At 40.3% G+C, this 21,494-nt stretch overlaps 1 protein-coding gene across 1 annotated transcript in view; it reads left to right on the plus strand.

The window, feature by feature from the left end:
• The window catches only part of eva1aa (eva-1 homolog A, regulator of programmed cell death a), a 76,005-nt gene that overhangs the window by 27,498 nt on the left and 27,013 nt on the right, over positions 1 to 21,494 (plus strand). The window contains exon 5 of the mRNA XM_084952940.1: positions 5,989 to 6,132. Within this exon, the coding sequence (XP_084809066.1) occupies positions 5,989 to 6,132 (144 nt within the window). The remainder of the gene's footprint in view (positions 1 to 5,988; positions 6,133 to 21,494) is intronic.

Here is a 21,494-nt window from a genome sequence, read left to right on the forward strand (position 1 = left end):
AACCACCCCCTGAGACAGTCTGGTGGTGCTGTAGTGGGATTTCCCCTGTCATCTCTATCTTTAATGTGGCTCTCATGTCACCTGGAGCAGGAAGTGAGGGTGTCTTAAGTGACAGCTTAGACAAACACTGTTAATTATTTCTAAATGCTTTCCCCCTTCTTTTTTTACCCTCCCGAAGCAGTGTGGAGCCTCAACTGCATGTGTGTATTTGTGGTTCTGCATGTCTGAATTAATCTTGAGGCTGGCAGTCGCTGTAAACGCAAGTTGGTTTTGTGTCTGTTTTGAATTTAAGTTTCCTTAAATGCGGGTTCAAATGTGCTAAACGGAATAGGTTATGGTAATCTCTCAAACCTTCCTGGCAAAGTTGCAGCCTGAGGTGTGGGATCAACCGCTGAACTCACACAGCTGACTGCACGGCCCAGGTATGCTGTGCATAGTGTAATGTTAAGGAATATTACAGTGCTTTGCTTGTACACTGTTAGATGCAAAAATTTAAACAATTTAACACCAGCCACCTGCCAAATAGACGAAAATTTTTTGTGATAACTTGTGCTAGCTGTTGTCTAACAAACAAATTCTTCTGGAGGTAATTTTCTAGTCAACTTATTTAACTTAATTAGATTTGCCGCAAGGAATTTATGCCATGGAAAACCACTGTCTGCTTTCCTTTTGAATGCAAAAGTCCTGGAAAAGTATACCAGGAAAAAACAAGTATGTACATAGACATGTACTCACAACACAAGGACTCTTTGATCTTGTCTTCTGGGTGGGAGTGGCGGAGTTGGACGGCTTTTGGCGGCGATGAAGAATCCTCAAAGTAAAGGGGCCTGCTTCAGCCCTCCTCTCTCATCTGCCCCATTACCATGATACATACCTCTTGACATCTAAATAGCCCCCCATGCTTGGCATGCAGGATCTTAGAGTGTGTGTTTTTTTCTAAAATAAAAGGAAGGCCACTGTGCTTTCCCTTTTGAGTGTGTGCTTTGAAAACGATGGTTCAGACTTTAGTCTATTTGCAGGTTGGATACTAGATTATTGTGCACAGCTGCACACTTTAATACTTCCATTTTGGACTGCTTGTTCCATTTTTAGGGTGTGAGATACTTCACTGTAACTCTGTCTGTATTTATTGCAGACACTAATAGATGCAGAGCAGATAAGTAGCATGTTTATGCTGTTTTGGACTTTGCTGATATAGATATAGATGTAGATTTATGTTAAATGTGCAGGTCTGTCTATTTAAATCAGTCCTGAAAGACCTGAGTTGACAGATTTCTGTCAACAAATTGTTACTGGTTGACTGTTTTTCCTAAAGTTTGCAAAAATATCATCAATGACATTTGTATACTGGCTATCATGAATTTCTCAGGCTGCATGTTTTCTATGATAACAAGCTCATGCAGGGTTAAGGTGATAACACACATAGCACACATACCAAATTCTCTGATTTGCTGGAATGATTGTGACATAACTTGCTATCGCCTTACAAACCCACACAAGGAAAATCCTCTGTACAGTACTGTGCAAAAGTCATCAAGCCCTTTATATTTTACTAAGAATATAAGAAACAATTGGAGTTATTTACAGAAACATGCATAGGAGTACAGCATATGTGGCAAAAATAGAGTTTGTATTCCATATGACCACCTTTATTCTTAAACAGAGCCCGAACTCCTTTAGGCAAAATTTCTTATAATTTCTTTAAATAGTCTTCTGATCGCAGATTCAGCTAAAGTAATGGACACAAACTTTGTGTTTTTGTGACAGGCTGCTTGTAACAAAGTGCCTAAAGATACATTTAAAGTTGTTTGTTAAGTGTAGACACAACGCTGATTCATCCCTTGAATTAGGTGCCTTTTTTATGCATGAATGATTCAAAGGTTGGTGTTAATTGGCTTAACCAACAAAAGAGTCATCTGAAAATGGTCAGGGACGAGGACTGGAATTAAAATGAGTGAAAAAGCAGCCAATGTTTAAAGAAAAACTACTATAGCTAAAGATCACTTCAAAAAAAATCTCAAGTTCCTGCTCCTTGCAAGCAAAACACGACGATATGAGGGGTGGCTCAAGACTTTTGAAAAGTATTGTTTATGTCTGGCTGTAAAATATGTTTCCAGAGAAGTGAAAGAACATTTTGGGGTAAATGCGTGTGGTGTTACCTCGGGTAAAAGGTTGTCTGTCAATGTATCATTGACGTCTACTGAAAGCATTTGGCGTGTGCAGATCCTTTCACCTTATCACCATATCTGAAAGTCGCTCTTCTATTACACAAAGAGTTTAAATCCCACAACAATGAGTTAAACCTCCCTATTAAATGATACGTATTGCCGATGAGTCAGAACGAAAGAGGAGTCGAGTGTTTTCCATCCATTGTCTTGAAATTCCAGGAAAGGTGTGCGTGGGTGGAAAACTTGGACTGTTATGGTGGTTGTAGTGACAATTTACTAGGAAAGGTTGCTGTGCTCTTTGCACGTGTGTGTTCATTTGTGTGTTTGGATATGTATGTGCTCTGAGGTGTGTTGTGTTTATTTGAAAACACACAGTTGCTGCACACCAACCTCAGAATGTATGACAGTGAAAATGCACTAACCTTACAGGACATCAGGCTTAATACACGTGCTCTGTGATGAGTGAAACTCAAGATGTGGCTTTCTACTGGATAAATTATTATCTTTTTTTTCTTTTAAAACAATTGAATGACATGAAATGCCACATCACACAGCTTTAGGTGGTTTCTCCACCTAGAATCGCCCTTTCATTGTATTAGGAAATCAGCTCAGTAACTTTTCGAACTGTGTAATTCCTTTTAAGAAAAGTACTTGTAGGTGCTTTTCTGTATGTGACCTCAGTTTATGTTTCCTGCTGTAATTAGTCATCATTGAGAGTAAGTGTGTGTTTGTTTGTGTATGCATGTGAATCTGTGTGCATGTGTGTGTGTATCCAGGAAGCTCCTCCCTTTCCTCATATGCTGCTTCTCTTGACTATGGACCTACTCTTCTGAGCTATAGTCCTGTCCTTGTTGGGTGTGTGGAGGATAGAGGGGTGGTGGCCCAAGCTTGGAAAATTGGAGAGGGTAAAGGTTAGAGGTAACAGGGGTTATTCATGCCGTGTGTATGTGTGTGTGTGAGAGAGAGAGAGGGGAACTGTTGTATGCTTGTCTCTCTGTGTTAAGACCACTAATGAGAGCCAGAGGAGGTCAGGCCCTTGGGAGTGTTCTTTTAAACTACATAGAAATTCTGTGTGTGGCTGAGCTGGTGAACAAAGAATACATGTGTGTCTCCATCCTCTCTATCTCGTCCCACCCCATTTTCTGTGAGCTCTGTGCTCAGCTAATCACCCAGTCAGCGAATCTAAGGTGCAGCTAATGGGGGTCTGTCTGTCAGTGGACTTGGCTTGTCAGGCCCTCCGGACAGGAAAAAAGAGCGGCAGAGAAAATTAAGGCACATTCGTCAGAGCAGGAGGTTATTGAACTGAATCAGAATCAGAATACTTTATTAAGCCCTAAGGAAATTATGTAATTATGTAACGGCTGTAATATATTTATATATTGCTATAAACAGTGATCATAAAATCAACTAGTACAAATGTACATATTATAGAAAAATAGAATGTGATTAATAAAGGAAATAAAAGCCAATAGTTACACCATTGATCTCTGTCATAGACACAGACTGCTTATCAGTTTGTCTTACATAAACAGATAATAAACTGCTAATACGGATAATAAACTTTCACATTAAACGCTTCCTCACCACTTTATTAGGTATACCTTGGTAATACTGGGTTGAACCCCCTTTTGCTTTCAGACCTGTGTTATTTCGGCATAGATTCCTCTGAGATTCTGTTCCATATTAACATGGTAGCATCACACAGTTGCTGCAGATTTGTTCTATGATGCAAATCTCTCATTTCACCACATCCCTTTTTGATTGAGAAGTGGGGATTGAGGAGGCCAACTGAGTACATGTTCAAGAAACCAGTTTGAGATGATCTAAGCTTTGAGACATGGTGAGTTATTCTGCTGGAACCAGCCATATTAAGATGGTTACTGTGCGGTCATAAAAGGGATGGATATAGTCAGCAACAATACTCAGGAAGGGTGTGGAATTGAAATGATGCTCAACTAGTGCTAGGGGGTCCAAAATGTGCCAAGAAATTATCCCTCACACCATTATGCCACCATCAGCTGGCTGAACCTTAGATACGAGCCAGGGTGAATTCTGACGCACAATCAGATTAAGCACATTCTCGTGCTTCCTCTGAATGCTGCAGTAGAAATCAAGGCTCATGTGACCGTGCAACTTTTTTCATCTGTTGTGCAGTTGTACTTAGATGTACCTACACGTCAAATGTACTTAATGACTTGTACCATAGTCCTACTTCTGTCCTGTCCTCAGGATGCAGCTCAACATGTAAAGTCTGGCACTGCAAATTTAACGGTAAGGTAAGAAAATTTGTAATTTAATAAATCAAAACAAAGTTGAGTTGCCATTTTCATAATTTAAAAAAAATGATAAACAAATTAAAAACCAAGTTTTTCCTATAAGTTTAAGACTGATGGCAGAATTAAAATAATTTTTTTTTTTTTTTTTTTACATTACTCCACATGTTTTAAGTGACAGCAGGAATTATTCCACCTTTGAGTTATGGTCCTTCATATCCAGTTACTCTCACTGGTTCCCACAGGCTTTCACCTCACTATATCCTGGTTGGGAATTCCACTATGTCAGCTCCAGCTGGGGGTGTACCCGTTTGATCTGTGTCCAATTGAACCAACAGTGATTCAGGCTTACTTCATTGAGAAGCTTAACGCTTTGCATATGCTGTGACCTGTGACCACACAAGATTTATGAAACAGATTTCCCTGCAATTTAGTTATATAACATAAACTGTAAATAAATCTCCTTATTATAAGACAGGCCTGCACGGTTACAGAGGCCATCCAAGGAATTCCCAATTTTGATATTATGCATGACCGCTAGATTACCCTCAAACACTTCCAGGCTATGACATTTAACCTTTGGCCATAATTTGTTGAGGCTTGGTGACACTTGAACCAAGTCTTAGCCAGCATGCCCTCGATAGCTTTTTCCTGCACTTCTCCTTCTGCGTAGGCCACCAAGACAGCCGAGTGTCCATTTTCAAAGGCTCATTTCCTTGTGTTGTTTTTAGGGGTTAGATGGCCCGTGGGGGGCCCGGGAAGCATCCATGTGGAACCAAGGGCCATCCACATTCCCACAAGACCACAACAGGAGTTGATTAGTGCTTCTCACACCTTTATCCTTAGTGTCACTGGAGTCATGTGGAGATATGTAGAATGGGAATTCCACTGGGACCGCACCTTTGAGTACTTTTATATTTCCTTTGCTGTTTAGCTCATTTGCAGATTATTGGCTTAGAAGTGCCATGTCATCTTCTGCAGCTGTGTTACAATTATGGAATAAAGGAATGAAATCAAAGCCAAAAAATGAGGAGAGGAGTTGGCTGGTGCTTAGCGATGATGTATGAGAGGCGTATCCATTACTTTGACTGGTCTCCATACACAAACACTCACACACCCACATGTATTGGATCAGATATCCTTTAGACAATGTAAGGCCTGCGGAAGGTTCTCTATGTGGGTCTGATGTGGACACAAACTCCATCATGGGATCTGAGATGTGTGTGTATGTGTGTGTCTTTGTGAGTGTCATGCCATCTAAGAACACAGAGCATAAGAAATGTAAATTGATAATAGTTATAGGGGAAGTAGTTTGGACTTTCAGTCCATTTATATAGAAAATATGTTAACAGAAATCTTCATTTTTTTTAAAAATGCGTTTGCCTGTATTTTTAACAGAAATCAACATTTTACAATGCTGGTGGAATTTTTCTGTAGACTATAGTTGATGATCCAGTGCAATAGACATTACTGAGATGTGGGAGGTAACAAGCATGGTTTTACAACAGAGTATTACATATGTTTCCCCATCTCTGTCTTTATTCCAGAGTGCCAGTCGTCCGTGGCTCTGCAGGTTTTGACCAACCGCTGCCAGGGAAAGAAAACCTGTCTCATCCGAGCTTCCACGAGAGAGTTTGGAGATCCGTGTTACGCTGGCACCAGGAAGTACCTCAGCGTCATCTACACCTGTGGTGAGTCCCCAAGAAACCAATATGGTTTAGTTTTTGCCTGCCACCAGGGGGTGATGTTTGCTAATTTATATGCTGCACTCCTGCCCATCATGTTGGACCCCAGTTTCAGGATGAGGGACACTAAAAGGGGTTCTGCTGTAGTTGCAGAAATATGATTATCATCTGCGATGATCGTGGTTATGGTGAATAAATATGGGTAACAGGGGGATAATTTGTTAGGCTTATAATTTTTACTTTGAAAGGAAACTGAAACAATAAAATAATTTCGGAAATAGTTTTTTACTGAAATGAGGAAACTATTCAAGGATTTCAATGCTTCTACATGTATTTTCCACCTCAGATCTTTAGTGAAGAAAACTACATTAAGCACTGGATATTGTGTTTAGACCTTATGTCTGTGCGGAAGGATGAGATTAATGATCTTCTTCCTTTATCAGTTCCCCTCCCAAGAGCTAATCTGGACATGTCAAGACTGTAATTAATTAACCACATGCTTTAGACATGCACAAAAGTATACATACACAGACAGGAACGGATCAATCAGCACCATGCCCGGGAATCTCTTAAATCCATAAAATCCATTTGCCCAAACACCCAAAGTAACATTCGTTCTGGTGTTTGCCTTGGCATTTCAATCTGAATTCTGAATTTATTTTATAGATTTTGAGATTTTTTTGTGTGTGGTGTAAGTAATTTTCTGCTGCTTTTCTGCTATACAGTTCTTGTCATTTCTTGCTTCAGGGGATAATCTGTATCTTGATGTTGTCATGAGAGTTTACAGCTTGTTTATAGTCTGGTTTTGGAGATCCTCCATGCTGAATCTCCAAGAACCGTCAACTGTGAGCTAGTCATTGCAGACAAGAATACGGAGACTGTTCAACTGTGTTTATGGAATCGTTTGGAATGAATCTGTGTCTGACCTCTCTTATCTGTCACTGATAGCACAGTGTATTATCCTTACAGCTCTGGTGCTGAGTTTGGCTGGTAAATGTGTGAGTGTCTGTAGGGCCTCAGAGACAATTGAGATAGAGGACGGATGTAAGATGCTAACACACACAGAGGGGGATGGGGAAGCGGGAGAGGGAGGTCTTCTGGGCTGCGGTGGGAGTTGAGAGGGTTGAACGTGAGTAAATCAGTATAACTGCAGTAGACATGAAGTCACTGGTTTCTTCAGGCTCTCTCAGAGTGGTAATTTTGGGGGATCCTCTTTCGTTGGTGGTTGAATGTGTGCAGAACTGACCCCATTTTTGTCAGAGTAGGGGATGAAGGCTGTCTGTCCGCTCATGATTGGTGGTATTTATGTGCATGTGTGAGTGTGGTGGTGTGCTTTGTTCCAACTGGCACTGACTTACAAACTGACTGAGAGGACATGATCACCGGAAAGAAATCGCACCTTTAATGCCTTTTCAAATAAATACCTGTTATTAGCAAATATTTTATTGATCTTAGGTTTATTATAGTTCAGAATTTACTTTTTGCGCTTTTGTTTTAAAATCTACAATGTGTTAGATGTTTAACTTTGAGTATTCAGGTTTGTGATTCTCTATGCCCTGTGTTGAGAACCTTTAATGGACTATAAACTGCTATTTTCATGCTTTTGAACCCTTCTAAAAGTAAGACAAGGATTAGGGCCACGGAATAGATGTTTTTGGTCATGACTTTAAAAAAAAAATTCCAGAATTATGAAATTTTTTCGAAAATGCTGATTTTTTCACAGTTTTTAGAAACAAAAAGTCAGAATTTCTATACAACCCCAGGGGTGCCCTCTGGAATGCCTTCTGAATAACACAGCAGCAAATGACCTGGAACCTGCCATCAGTCTATCAGTAGATCTCTCTCTCTCTCTCTCTCTCACACACACACACACACACACACACACACACACACACACACACACACACACACACACACACACACACACACACACCACTGTCAAGCACCATTTACAACCACTACCCTAGGAGCTACAGATTAGTCAGAAATAGATTGTTAGATGTCTGAGGGGAAAAAGTCAGAATTCTCAGTTTCAGTCAAAATTCAGATAAAAAAGAAAAAAAGAAAAGTCATGACACCAAAATCTTTCCGCTGGCCCTCATACTCTTTTGTAGGTACATAACAAGCTTTTATTTATGTATCACATTTAAACCAAAGTTACTTTACATTAAAAAGAGAGAGTAATGGAAACATTCCAGAAATTACTCAAATACAATAGCTAGCTGATCCATTGGTTCCTGTAGGTTGTGGGATTGGGGGCTTTTGTGGATCGGACTTGTTTTCGTGCATCATGCAGATGTTTGATGAGATTGGGATGTAGGGCTGCCTTCATGAACAGTTTTTAGAAGGTGTTGGGATGCACTGAGGGGTCTTCGTGTACAACAGGTCTTAGGGTGCAGGGTAAAGTAACAATCACACCAAGGCCAGGACCCAAAGTGTACATACAGAACTTTGCATTGTAATGACACACTCAGTGTTATTCACTTCACCTGTCAGTGTTTTCAGTGTTGTAGCTGTACTCGTGTCTACTCTCTCTCTCCCTCGCACACACAGACACACACAGTCATCCACCCTTCGTTATCGCCCTCAGCTTGCCTCTGATTTATAATTCCATCAGGGTCCAAGCTCCAGCTTCTTCATCATACAACCCCAGGGGTGATCTACTCTTTAGGAATTAAACAGCAGCAAATGGCCTGGAACCTGCCATCAGTCAGTCTACCAGTAGATCACACACACACTCTGCACAGCCACCATGTCAAGCATCATTTACTCCCCTAGGAGGAAATCCCTAAGCTTTATTTTTTTGTTAAAAATTGCTCCAGGAGTCCAACTGAGTGCAGTTCATTTAACATTTGAATATTTTAAGGAGATGATGTTTAAAATATATGTGTAACAATGCTTCCTGTATTCCAAATTATTCATAGGCTAAGCTTGAAAATATTTGCCTCTCTCCTCCTGAAGATTGATGAATGAGTCTGCTTGGGGCATTTTCTGCAGAAAGCAGAAGTTCCGCTGCGACTGCTTTGAACAATCTTCCTTTATGTCTCATTAGTTACTGTGTCAAGATGTTTGATGTTGGAATGAAAAACTGCCTTATTCAACAGTTATCTATATGTATATTTAATACAGAGTAGGTGGAAATATTTTGGCAATGTGTAGTTAGAAGAGCTCAGTATACCTGTCCTGCAGCTCTGCAACATAATTCTTCCATCTTGCCAATAACCCTCTTTTTCCAGACAGCCTGAAGGCATCCTGTTTCTGTATGTGCATGTCTTTATACCATCAAACACGGTGTTGTCTTTGAATTATTGCAAAAACATGATTTATGGACCCCCCATGCTAATCCGATCGTATCTGGAGGAATCTTTCTCTTTCAAGTGTCAAGGGTCTCCCAGTTCCTACCCAGTGCACAGTTATTCTCCTTGCCTGAGAGTTATTAAAGCTTCAGATCTCAAAGGTGTGTTATAATGGGTCACGCCGATCAGGCCACACAGCCTCTTTTGAACCATGTAGCACAGGCTTTAGGGGGATAAAAGGTTATGGAAGCTCGAGGACCAGGTCTAATTGCTGAGTAGGAAATTGATTGATTATGGCATTTAGCTGGTCTGGTCTTCCTGCACGGGGAGCTCTGTGAAAATACCCTGTTCTAACCCTGAGGTTGAAACCACATAATGGACATAGGATCCCTCAAAAATCCTAATGAAAGTATAATGAGTGCATTAATATAGTTTATGTGTTCTTGATATAAAGAACTTCCACCACTTCTCTGGCCTTTGGACCAAACATGGAAGTGAAGCAATGAAGTAGAGCTAATGAGCTAAGTTTATCTCAGTTCATGGCTTAGTGTCATTTTCTTAGAGCTGGTCAAAATGTAGATGCTCAGATAAACATTATTTTCTATTTGTTTTCTAATGTAGACTTTGTAAATATTTCACTCAGCGTGGATCCTGCACCAAGGCTGGTGTCCTATCATGCGATTTTAAAAGACAATAAGTCATTTCAGAAATCTTTGTTTGCTCATGCCCCACCTCTTCACTGAGTTTTATGAAATTCAGATGGGTAGTTTTTTGCATAATGTTGCTCATACAAAGGTGCACAGACATGTAAATGGTGCTAAAAACACAAATCGTTTCCTCTTTAGCAGTGGAATAAAAAGTCAAGTAATAAAAGTCGAGTATATGTGGTTTCATAGTGCCCCTCACAGTCAAAAATAAGCCGCCGTGCTGTCTATCATGCCAGTTGCATGTGCCAAAAACATGTACACTCAATAGTGATTTTGTAGTTCACTTGTACAATTATTTTGCAGTCTAACTTTATGAACAGCCACAGAATAAAAGAAACCAGTGATTATGTTTTCAACATTTGTTTCTTAATCTTTTTTCTTGTAGTATTTGAACTTTAGTGTGATGCGGAAATACAGAGATATATGGAGGTGTGGTCACTGGAGTGCACCGATGGTATTTTTAACGGACAAAGGATGGGCAGTGGAGGCCGTGGCTGCCAGACATAGCTCAGCGGGGGCTGATTTAGATGTAACTGGGGGAAAGAGAGGAAGATAAAGATGTAATTCAGAAACTTGAGGGTTTGAATTCTCCAAGTTGGTTATGTGGACACGAACACTCACGCGCACATACGTGCAAATACACATGGACATAGATACTTGAGGAACACATGCGACCGCTGGTAGCCACACACTCCTCTGGCTGCCCCACACACATTCATGTCCTGTCAGCAAGAGACTGAGGTTGATGTTTATTTAGGCTCTCGTGCATAGAGCTGCAATCCAGCCGGGCAGCCAGTAGTTGCTGCTGGCCCCATCATTCCCCCTTAGAGTGTATCCTAGAGCTGTATGACTGGTGGTCATATGTCCCAAAATATACCAAAGTATGGTATTCACCTTTATTCAGCACATGTAACCTGACATGCATACTAGGGTTGTCACTTAGAAGTATTTTTCTTTTTTTTGTTTTTAAGTTGTCTTACAAAATAAAGTAACATAATTGCAAGGTATATATATAAGACTCTCTTAGAAAGTGCAAAAAAGACATCAGTATTTTTAGGCTCTCTGAGATCGTGCTGTGCCTCTAATCACTTGGGACTACATTTCCATTGTTGATCAAATAGAGCTGGTAATATGAGCTACCACTATTTTTATTTAGTTGTTGTAGGCTTTTCTTTTCTATCTGGGGCTTTAAGACAAACGTAAAACTTTTAAGATGAATATAATTGCATTATCTTGTTAAACTAACCATGTCTATTAACATTTCAGACAAGCAGGACTGATCATGTTTGCTGCCTAGCTCCACCATTAACAACAAGATTAATGATAACTGTTTAATATTTCAGTGTAAAATGTAATATTTCCAATTCCTCATAAATTGTTATTCAGTGCTGTGCATGTCAGTCATTTCAGCTGCTAGCGAGGGAAGGGGGGATATGGCGAATATGGCGCTGTTGCTATCAATACTGTTTTAAATGACTATCTAATCTGATAGCAATTTTTAATATTGCTTAGTATCTGAGTATTCACCTAAATTCTTAATCTTTAGCATCAATAACAGTCTTGCTAGTTTTTTAATTCAGGTGTTTTTAAGGCATCTTAAAAAAAGAAAAAGTCATTTGTAAAATATGATCATGGTGAATGCGATGGTCAAAAGATTATTTATCTTCAAATAAATATATTTACTGTTGGCTCGTCTGAGTATGAAGGCACAAGTTGCTAGGTTTTGCTCTTAAGGACTTATTTATACATTTTCTGGAAATAACCATCACCGTTATTTAATTTTCTTTCATCCTGTTTGGTTTTATTATGAATGACTCAGCATCAGCTTGTGACTTCATTATTAGTCTGAACAAAGGAGCTTTCAGGATACAAAAATGAAAGCGAATTTCCTGTAAGCTGGAGTTGTACAAATATTTTATTATTCCACTTAAGTAGGTTCCATAGTGTGTCCACACTGTACATTCATGGCTTAAGGAAACAAAGAATTGCTTGACTATGTATTCACCTGAATGCACTTCCAGCAGAGGTATGCTCTGCTACAGCTGGCCTAATGCAAATGTACCAAATACGGCATCAACAACTTATCCACGACCTAACTTTACCCTTAAATACCTCCTAGGTAACGTCAGACGACTCTGGCTCTTATTGCACGATTATGCCATTTTACACCTTATAACTAACCCCACACATTGAGTATTTTATGAGGGTAATACAACCAGTAAACCTGGAAAATGTGATCTGTATTGCGTCTGAGTTTAGTGAGCGGAGAAGTGAGCACAAAGGCCGTAGAGGCAGCTCTAAATGCTCCCCAGCCTTGTAACACAAGCCTGACTCTGCAGAAACCCCGTGATAACTGCCACAATTGGCACACTCATGAACACTGCAGCGAGAAAACACAAAGCACGTGATCTGGCCTGACCTGTGTGGGTGTGTTGCCTTAATAGTAGTTGTTGTGGGTTTAGCCAATAGCCATATATGGCATTGGTTTCGACTAGTATAACATCATCTTTGCTGACCTTTTTTGTCCCTTCAACACACCACTAATCTACAGTAGCTTGGTGAAGTCACAGGCTAATGTAAAAAGTATTCTTTGGAAGAGGATGAAGAACATGTGAGGAGTTTCTTGTAGTCTGCTGACACTAGAGCTTGCGGGTTTCATGTTTTGCCAACATGTTCAGTCAGCTGATGTCTGGCTTACACCATGTCTTTCTGACTCACAGCATCTGGTGTCTGCTGTCACTCTAGAGCACACAAGCATTGAACGATGTATGTGATTTACCAGGTATACAGTACTTTGCAAAAGTCTTGAGCCATTGTTCATATCTTTATATTTTGCTAGGAAATGGAAACTAGCAGTGCAAACATACATGAAAAGACGGTAAGTGAGGCAAAACTGGACTTTTTTTTTTCATTTCGGACAAGCTTGAAAGTCAGTTTGGCACGACCATCTTTATTCTTCAACACAGAACAACCTCTCTTAGGCAGACTTTCTTCTAATGTCTTCAAGTAGTCTTCAGGGCTCCAGACTTTTGGAAGGACATTCAAAGCTCTTGTTTGGATGTCGGCTGCCTTTTGTACCGTTTTCCGTCAAGATGGTCCCACAGCGCTCAGGGGAGGCCAATCCATGATAGATAAACATCGACACACACATCTGAACACACATGAAGAAAATGTGTTACATTTTCTGTTAAAGTTCTCATAGCTTCTATGACTTTTCTTCCCCCCGTTTGCCTTTGGTTTTCACACGTTTCAACAACTCAAAGAAAACAATCAAGCACTTTCACTGGGTATGTCTGGCACTGTCAGTGTCTTTTGCCTCTTTCCTTTGTCATATTCCCACGTTTCTGCCACCCTCATTGCTTTTCAAAGCCTCAAGGCCACCATTTCAAATAAGATGTGACAAGCAAGAGGGAACTCTTGACTATGGCATTGCATGCTTATTGGCTAATGTCAACTAATGAGCATGCCCTGGATAACCCACCTTTCAGAAACTTAGAATAACCAAAATTTCACCAAAATGAGTGACTGAGCCATTAAAGGAAAGTGTTTAATGGTCAAGCCAGAAGTGCTGTTGTCCTATAGACTTTTATAGAACCCCCCTAGTGGCTATTAAAAAGAATGCAGGTTTAAGGCGCTAGACCCATGTTATGTACATCTACCTTTTATTACCATAAGAGGTTACAGAGTGTCTCTTTGTGAAAAAAATTTAACTTCTAAAAGATGGACATCTCATGGAGGTCTGAAAACTGAAGCCAAAGTACAAGGGCCTTCAAAAAAACAAAATCCTGAAACCCAACTCTACAAGAGTCTGTGAGGAAACAAACCCCATAGACCTTTGTATGGTCACTTTTTTTTGCTATTTTTAAATCTTTCTAATGTGCACTCTGTAAATGACGGTCTTATTTAAAGTCAAATCAACAATGAAGCGGGTGTATTCTTTAGGGCGAGTCCGACTTGTGATTGAGAAGTAGCTTTTGAGCCTGTCAAGCACAAACACATTCAGTTTAAAAAAAGAACACGACCACAATGCTTAATTCAAGGTTTCAAGTGTTGGCGGCAACCATCTTTTGTATACAATCCGTAGAAGAAATATGAATTTTGACTTTGGGAATGCTTGGTTTACGCTATATGCAAAGTATTCAAAAACAATCAACTGAACTGCCACAAGCTTCAGCTGTAAACATTGTTTTTCTGCCCAGAATATGTCATGTTACCGAAGCTGCATGCCACATAATCAGAATGTGTTTAAAGGAAAAGTCAATTGCTACTTAAAGTCTAGAGCCTTTAATTTATCCGATGCAAGATAAAAAGAAAAATTTAAAACAGAGAGAAACAGCCTTTTTTTTTTTAATTAAAAAGCAAGATTATTAAAGAAAACCATGAATAAACAGGAGTCATTACAGCAACTGATGTGGCACTTATAAAGTGTCTTAAACTAGATATTAAGAAAGAACCCAGTCTGCCAGGCGAAATGCACTTAAGCAAAGCTAAACTTCACTAACCCACAAATTTACCCGGTTACAGTCAGAAGTGAAAAAGAGCGAAAACGCCTTTGTTCTTTCACTGTGTCGCTTAAAACTGTAAAAAGAAAAAGAATCCATTATGACGCAAAACTTTGTATCTGAGACCAACATCCATGACCGAGGCAAATTAAGAGCATTGTCAGAGCTCAGCCATTATGTTTTTCCCCTCAGTGCTGCAGTGTTTTCTATCCAAAGCTATTCAACGTGGCTGGTACCAAAAAAGCCCCTTAAATTAAAACAGAAGGAGAAAAAAAAAGTAGCAAAGCGGAAGCTGGACTGTGAGCCAGCCAGACGCTTTGATCCCACTACAGACTGCTTAGTAAACATGGCGGGGAAGAAGCAAGATACAGACAGAGATAGCACAGGTGACTTGATAGACCTTACAGTTAGCGCTCACTGGGTCAGGTTAACTCTTTTGTAACCTCTGAAGCATTCAACAGCTCTGTTTGCACATGTCCGTATATGCGTAATGATCTGTTAACCCAAACACAAGATAAACCCAAACGGTGATAATACTGTGCATTGTTTCTGTGATGTAGTTTGTAGGGCATTGATTAGGGCCAGAATCAGAGGGAAACATACACATAGTCACTACTTCAGAAAGATTCTTCATGTGAAACAAAGCATTACCTCAGGGGTATGTAAGACTGTATATTGACTGTTTTATTACTAGATTCTAGTAATGATTAATGGTAATCCTTTTCTCTATATGATGTTTTGCCCATTTAGCTTCATTGTTCAGACTTTTACATTACAAGTTTATCCTAAACCAGATTTTTATACCAGTTTCATACAAATCGGTCACATAAAAGTCGTGACTATTCGATTTAGTTATAAGGGGTTTTTCTGATGAGCATTTTGGGGTCTGTCGCTCCACTGCCACTTATGTCCCTGTAACTGTTCCAGCCCGCAAACATATGAAGCTCTTTCCAGAGTGAAGGAATGTTTTGCATTTAGCTGCGGGCTGTTTACCTCCTTTACAAATGAAGGAAAATCGAAGCATGCAGTGAAGTTAACATTCATACAGTCACACATTTGCATTGATGTAAAGACAAATTCAGATAAAATATACAAAACTGTACACACTAACACAAACATCTGCCCCCTTCCTGTGGTCTTTTTGCTTGGTGTTCACAAATGAGCAACTGCTTCTTTGTTGAGCTGGAAACTGCAAAATAAGCAAAGCTCCGGACGAGAATTTGCTGCCAACTTTGTCGGCTTCACACACTCGTTAAACGGTGCACACTACTGTTTTCGTGTCATTGTGTGCCCATGGCAAAAACTACTCTCTGCTTTTTCTGTGAGATCCATACTTCTTGTTTTCATTTGTGTGAGGAGTGTTGAATCAGATGTGTTGGGGGGGGAGCAGGCTAATGCTTTCCAGTCTGTGGCTGGTTTCAGTTTTCTTTCTGTGGTGGACAAAGACAGAGAAGAAGAGAGAGATTATTAGAGAGAGAAGGCAGAATTTTTGTGAACGGAGGGGGCAGTCTTGGGTGGGGGGATTCAAAGAGAGTAATTCCCAGGATATCTTAAGGTGGAAATAAAGTGTAAATTCAAATGTTTACAAGAAATAAATTAAAATTCAAATGTATTTTCTAGTTAATGCAAATTTACTTTCATATTTTTGGTTTGGTAGTATTTTGAGAATATGATTATCATATCTTGTCAAGTTTTTGTCCAGTACTATGTAAAACTACATCCAAAAGTCTTCAGTCACCCATCATTTCTTTATATTTTCCTTCCAAAGAGCTAGGCTGTCACAGTCTTTCAAAGTTGCCCTTGGACATTGGTTACTTTTTCCCTCATTTTTTGTCAACAAGGTAATTCCCAAAGAGCTTTTAGCCAAGAACTTGGCATAGTGTTAGCCTGAATAGAAAAACACACAATGGATCGCTATCAGTCATGGATTGGCCTCCCCAGAGCCTGCATCTCAACGTTACTGAAGCAGTGTAGGATCATCTTGACTTGACAGAGAACAGAACAAAAACAAGCCAACATGCAATGAAGAGCTTTGAATGTCTTTCAAGAAGGACATTAGATTTCTTAAGAAGCAAATGCATGCCCCACAGTTTTTAGAGTTCAAAGATGCACCCAAGGATTTAGAGATATTATTATCAGTTAAGTTTAAAGAGAAGTTTTTCTTAAACACACTCATTATATCGGTTTCTGTCAAAAGGATCTTTTTTCTAAAGATCATGAATCTTCTAATATTTCTCCTGAGAGGTTATGAATGAGCACAGTGATCTGCTTTCCAAATCTCAGCAACAAGCTGCTTAGTTGGTACAACTTCCTGTCAGGAAACCAAAATAATGGGAAAAAATGCTTTCATGTTACACAAATGATCAGAATGGACAAACCACTGACTGCTGACAAATCTATCTTGTCTAATGGAACGTATGATCTTACTGCCCAGCCCTGCAGCCGTGCATGTCTGTTTACATGCAGCCTGGAGCCGCATGTTCCATCTCTGGCACACCGCATTCCCAGTTTTCCAGCCTAAGTTGAATGAAATTTTCAGCTCATTCCCCAGAGCCTCACTCGAACTTTTCATTGCTTCTCTTACTTTCTCTCGTTCTCAGACAGCCCTCCTCCTCTCCTGCCTGCTCCTTCCCTCCCCTTTGTACCTCTTCTCTGACTGCTCGCTCACACAGCAGTGGGCTGTGTAGGTGGACACTACACATGTCCCTTGTCTTTCTCTCCTTCCCTCTCTGAGGCACACACTCTCTCTCTCCCTCCCTCACCACCTCATTCTCTCTCTTGCTCTCTCCTGCTGTCACATTCCAGTTGTCTAAAGCCAGGTTTAACTTTCTTTCTCACTGAGTGTAGGAAGGAAGGCTAAACCAAAAAGAGCCCAGGCATTAGCAGAGCCTTAGTCTTTCCGGATGAGAAGAAGAAAAGACGAGGAAACTCTCTTCATACTCCATTTGGCTTAAAAAGGGGGAGTCACCCAAAAGAAGTATACCTTCTTAAAGGGGCTATTTTTTTCCCTCCCACCTTCCTTTCTTTGCCTTTTTTGGGCCGTGCTCTCTCATTCTGGTTAGACCCACAGCGGACTATTCACGTGAGCGCTTGTTTTTACGGCAAAGCCAGTTCTAGTTCTTTTGCCGGGACAGAGAGGAGGCGGATTAGGGGGGGGAGTGTTTGACAGAGACATACGCTCAAAGAGAAAGCTGCCGCTTGGACCCGCAAAGGATTTTCCGTTCAGCGATGTGTGTGTAAGTGTCACCTGGTCTCCTGTCTGAACACACTTTTAAATCTCTTCGCTGTACTCTGGCCACTTTTGCCTCAGACTTGGAAACAAGCATGTGATCTGAGATGCAATTTGTAATAGTTAAAGAGTTTTAACCAAAATAAATAGTGGTTATGTTTCACATCCACAGCATATCATGTGTTACATATCCCTTGGACTCCCTGTGGCTTCCAAATCCTCATCTGTGTTAAAGTTTTACATTCTGAACTTCAAATGTTTTATGTACTTTTGTGTCTGCTTATTTTGCTTTTGCCTTTTGCAAAGTCTTGCTTGCATTGCCTCCAAGAATGTTATTGCTGTTTTAGCTCTTGCAGTTAAGGATTTGAGAATGTATGAAGGGATAGAATAGTGTGAGACTGAGTGCCAAGCATTTGGAACTTAAGACAGCAGTCTGTGAAATGTGAAGAAACAAGTTAGCTAGATTAGAGTTGTAGACATAAGCTTAGATAAACATCATAAGATCACTTAGTTATAAAATACGTGTGTCTCACTCTGTACTGGTACCTTTAATAGAGGGACTGAAACTCTGTTTTCAGGTTTTCCTTTTGTGTGTGTGTTTCTATGGACGGTCAGTGTTTTCGTCAATGAACAGGATCTGTTAGCAGTTAGACTCCACTGTAATTAAGCACAGGGTGCATAATACTGTAAAGAAAGTACTGACTTGTTGTTACACATGCCAAAAGGTTACTGCTGACTCAGAGTGGGTAGTGGCATGAACTCCCCAAACATAGGCCACCTTAACTCCAAAACTCTATAAGATCACTTTCTTTCTCATGCATGTAGCTAACAGTTATTTTCCATTTGAAAGATCATTTTTATGTATTAATTAATAAGTTTGGTTAGAGACTGGTTGGCAACAACCAGGCAAACTCAGGTTGCTAGGAAAATGATGTATCCCCAAATGGTTGCCGGGTGGCTGCTGCAGATTTTGGTCTATTGTTGGGTGAAACCAGTCGAGAAAAGTATGTTGCATCAAAAGCTTCCTTTTGCTGTGGCAGATTGCCGCAGTCACACATAGTTTGCACTGAAGTCACTAGTTTGTATGTAAACACTTGCCAACTACTCACAAGCTTTAAAGCTGAAGCCAATAAGTGTTCACACAACATTTACTTTAAAAATAAACCCTCTGTGTTTCTGTTCTATTTCTGTTTCTGTTGCGTCTCACATTTTAGAGTTTCACCAGCAGTTGCAAGTAGCTGGTGAGTGTTTGCTGGCAAGTCAGCTTCTTTCATACAAACTATGCCATCATAATGTACTAGCAAGAAAAGTGATCTCCAGCAGTTGCTCATCGACTAATGGGGAATGCCTAGCAAACAGGGCTTGCCTTGAGGTTATGACTAGATAATGTGTTCAGATTAAATTAAGATAAAGGGACCAAGCTTTAACATTTGTAAACCTATTAACAGCATTTTTTTTATGATTTTCCTAGAAAAAAATAAGGAAAATTTGATCACGTGTTGACTAATTTTCTGCTGATCGTGTAGACAATAAGTCATTTTATCAGTAATCTTTTGTGTATTTCTCCCGTAAGTCAGTTTAACTAATAGAAAAACATGAACCAGTATAGTGAGAGGGCTGGTTGGCTCTCTTATGGTCACTGCAAAAGATTTTTTAAGTGATCTATTTTATCCAGTGATAAAATATTTCCAACCTGATGGAAATTGCTAATAATTTCTCTATAGGGAACCAGGGTCACTGAATGATTTGATAAGTATGATAATGACTCAGCAGTCTCCAGCACTATTATAAAGACTCCAACTACTGTAATCCAACACTCACTCCTATGTCATCTAATGACACTTAGTCAGCAACCATTTCACATCATAGTTTACCGCATGGCCGGAAAGAGCTAGCCACAAAAGATACTCCTTTACCTTCATTTTCAATCATCTTGAAGAACATTAACCAACAAAACTTTTAAAAAGGGGGCTAAAAGGCAAAACGGCAGATGGCAAACTTCTCATTAGTTTCCTTAGCACGGAAAATAAAGACACATCGTGTGACAATAGGAACCTGAAAGCAAAGCTGGACCAGAATTTTCAGTCTTGTCACATTTTTCTTAGATTTCTTTAATGATAAACTAGAAAACATGTTTAATGTTTAAACCACTGGTACAATTTAAGCAAGTCTTCCTGCACTTCAACCCGTGTGTTTTTACAGGAGCCTGCTTTGAACACAAATGTGGGTTTAACTCCCAGCAGTGCGTGCACAACACCCGAACGCACACGTCACCCTTCGGAAACAGGCCTGAGAAAACCAGCGAGCTGCTAAGAGCACACAATGGTGCAGTCAGTTCCTGGATGCCAAAATGACCAGACTGTTTAGCTGGCTTCCAAATTGTTGGTGTGTGTCTGTGTGTCTGTGTGTGTTTTACTGTCTGTTGTGAACACGTGTATGCAGCACTTTTGCGCTCATTCCTCCATGTTTGAGCTACTTTAAATGTGTCAGCCTGTGAGTGTGTGCTGTGTCCACACCTCTCCCTGCCAGTCAAGTTTCCCTCTAATTGACGCGTTGCTGTTCCCCCCGTAGCGCCAGTTTGCAGTGCCGTCCTGGTCCCTCCCAAACCACAAGGGACTCTTTGTTTGTAATTTATGAATTAGTGTGTGGTTTGGGTTACGAGAAGAGAGGACAGGCCGGAGGCTAAGGCACAGGAACGGCAGCAGGTCTACTTGATTAGCTCAATGCTAACCCGATTTTGTTTATTATTTCAAATTATTACTTTGGAAGTCCTGCCTAGAAAGAAGGAAAGCTCAAGATGACAGTAGACATGATTAATGGAGAAGAAAATGAATGGGCTTCTCTGTCTCTTTCCCTCTGCTTTTCTTTGTGTGTCTTTTGCGCCCACAGATGTGACTTCACGTTTGACAATGCCGTGATAATCTTTTTAAATCTGTGTCCAGCCATCAGATAAGGCTGGCGGCTCAGTTGCAAAAACAGTCCATACATAAAGCCTTCTCTTCATCTTCATAGTTTCATATATACAGCTTCATACTGAGCTGCCTGGAGCACTCTTTCCACCATCCGTTCACCCCCCCTTGTCTCTTTTTCATCAAGTGGTTATATTTACTTTGTCTAGTCTGAATGGAACCTGGCACAGTATTATGCTTTGGCCTGGTCCTTCTTTTCACAAAATAGCAAAGCCCTTTCCAACCTCATCTTTTTTTTTTTACACTTGATTTGATTTTTATCCCTTTCTCCCTGTTCTCTGTTTTTGAAACTCAGCATGCATTCCTAATGGCTTCAGCTCTCCTAGAGAGATGTTTTCATTTTTCCCCCCTTCCTTCCTACTGACCTTCCTTCCTTCCCTCTTTCCTTCCAGGATGAGGCTTGAAAAAAAAAAGTGAAAGACATTTGAAGGGGGGTGAGGAGGTCCTCTGATTGCCAAAGCAGATGCCCCACTCAACCCCAAAACAAAAAAAGTTCCTGACATTCTTCAGCACCAACGTGCAGCTGCTTGCAGGCCAGGCTGGGGTTCTTCTGCTCCCCACATCCCACCCAATACTTCCCCACCAGCATCTTGGCCTATATATCATCATCACGTTAACTGTGTAGCCTTAGCTCAAGCTGCTTCTCACTTTTATTTTCTATTTTT

The sequence above is a fragment of the Perissodus microlepis genome, chromosome 15, assembly GCF_051167445.1.
Source record: "Perissodus microlepis isolate ML-2025 ecotype Zambia chromosome 15, ASM5116744v1, whole genome shotgun sequence".
NCBI lineage: Eukaryota > Metazoa > Chordata > Actinopteri > Cichliformes > Cichlidae > Perissodus > Perissodus microlepis.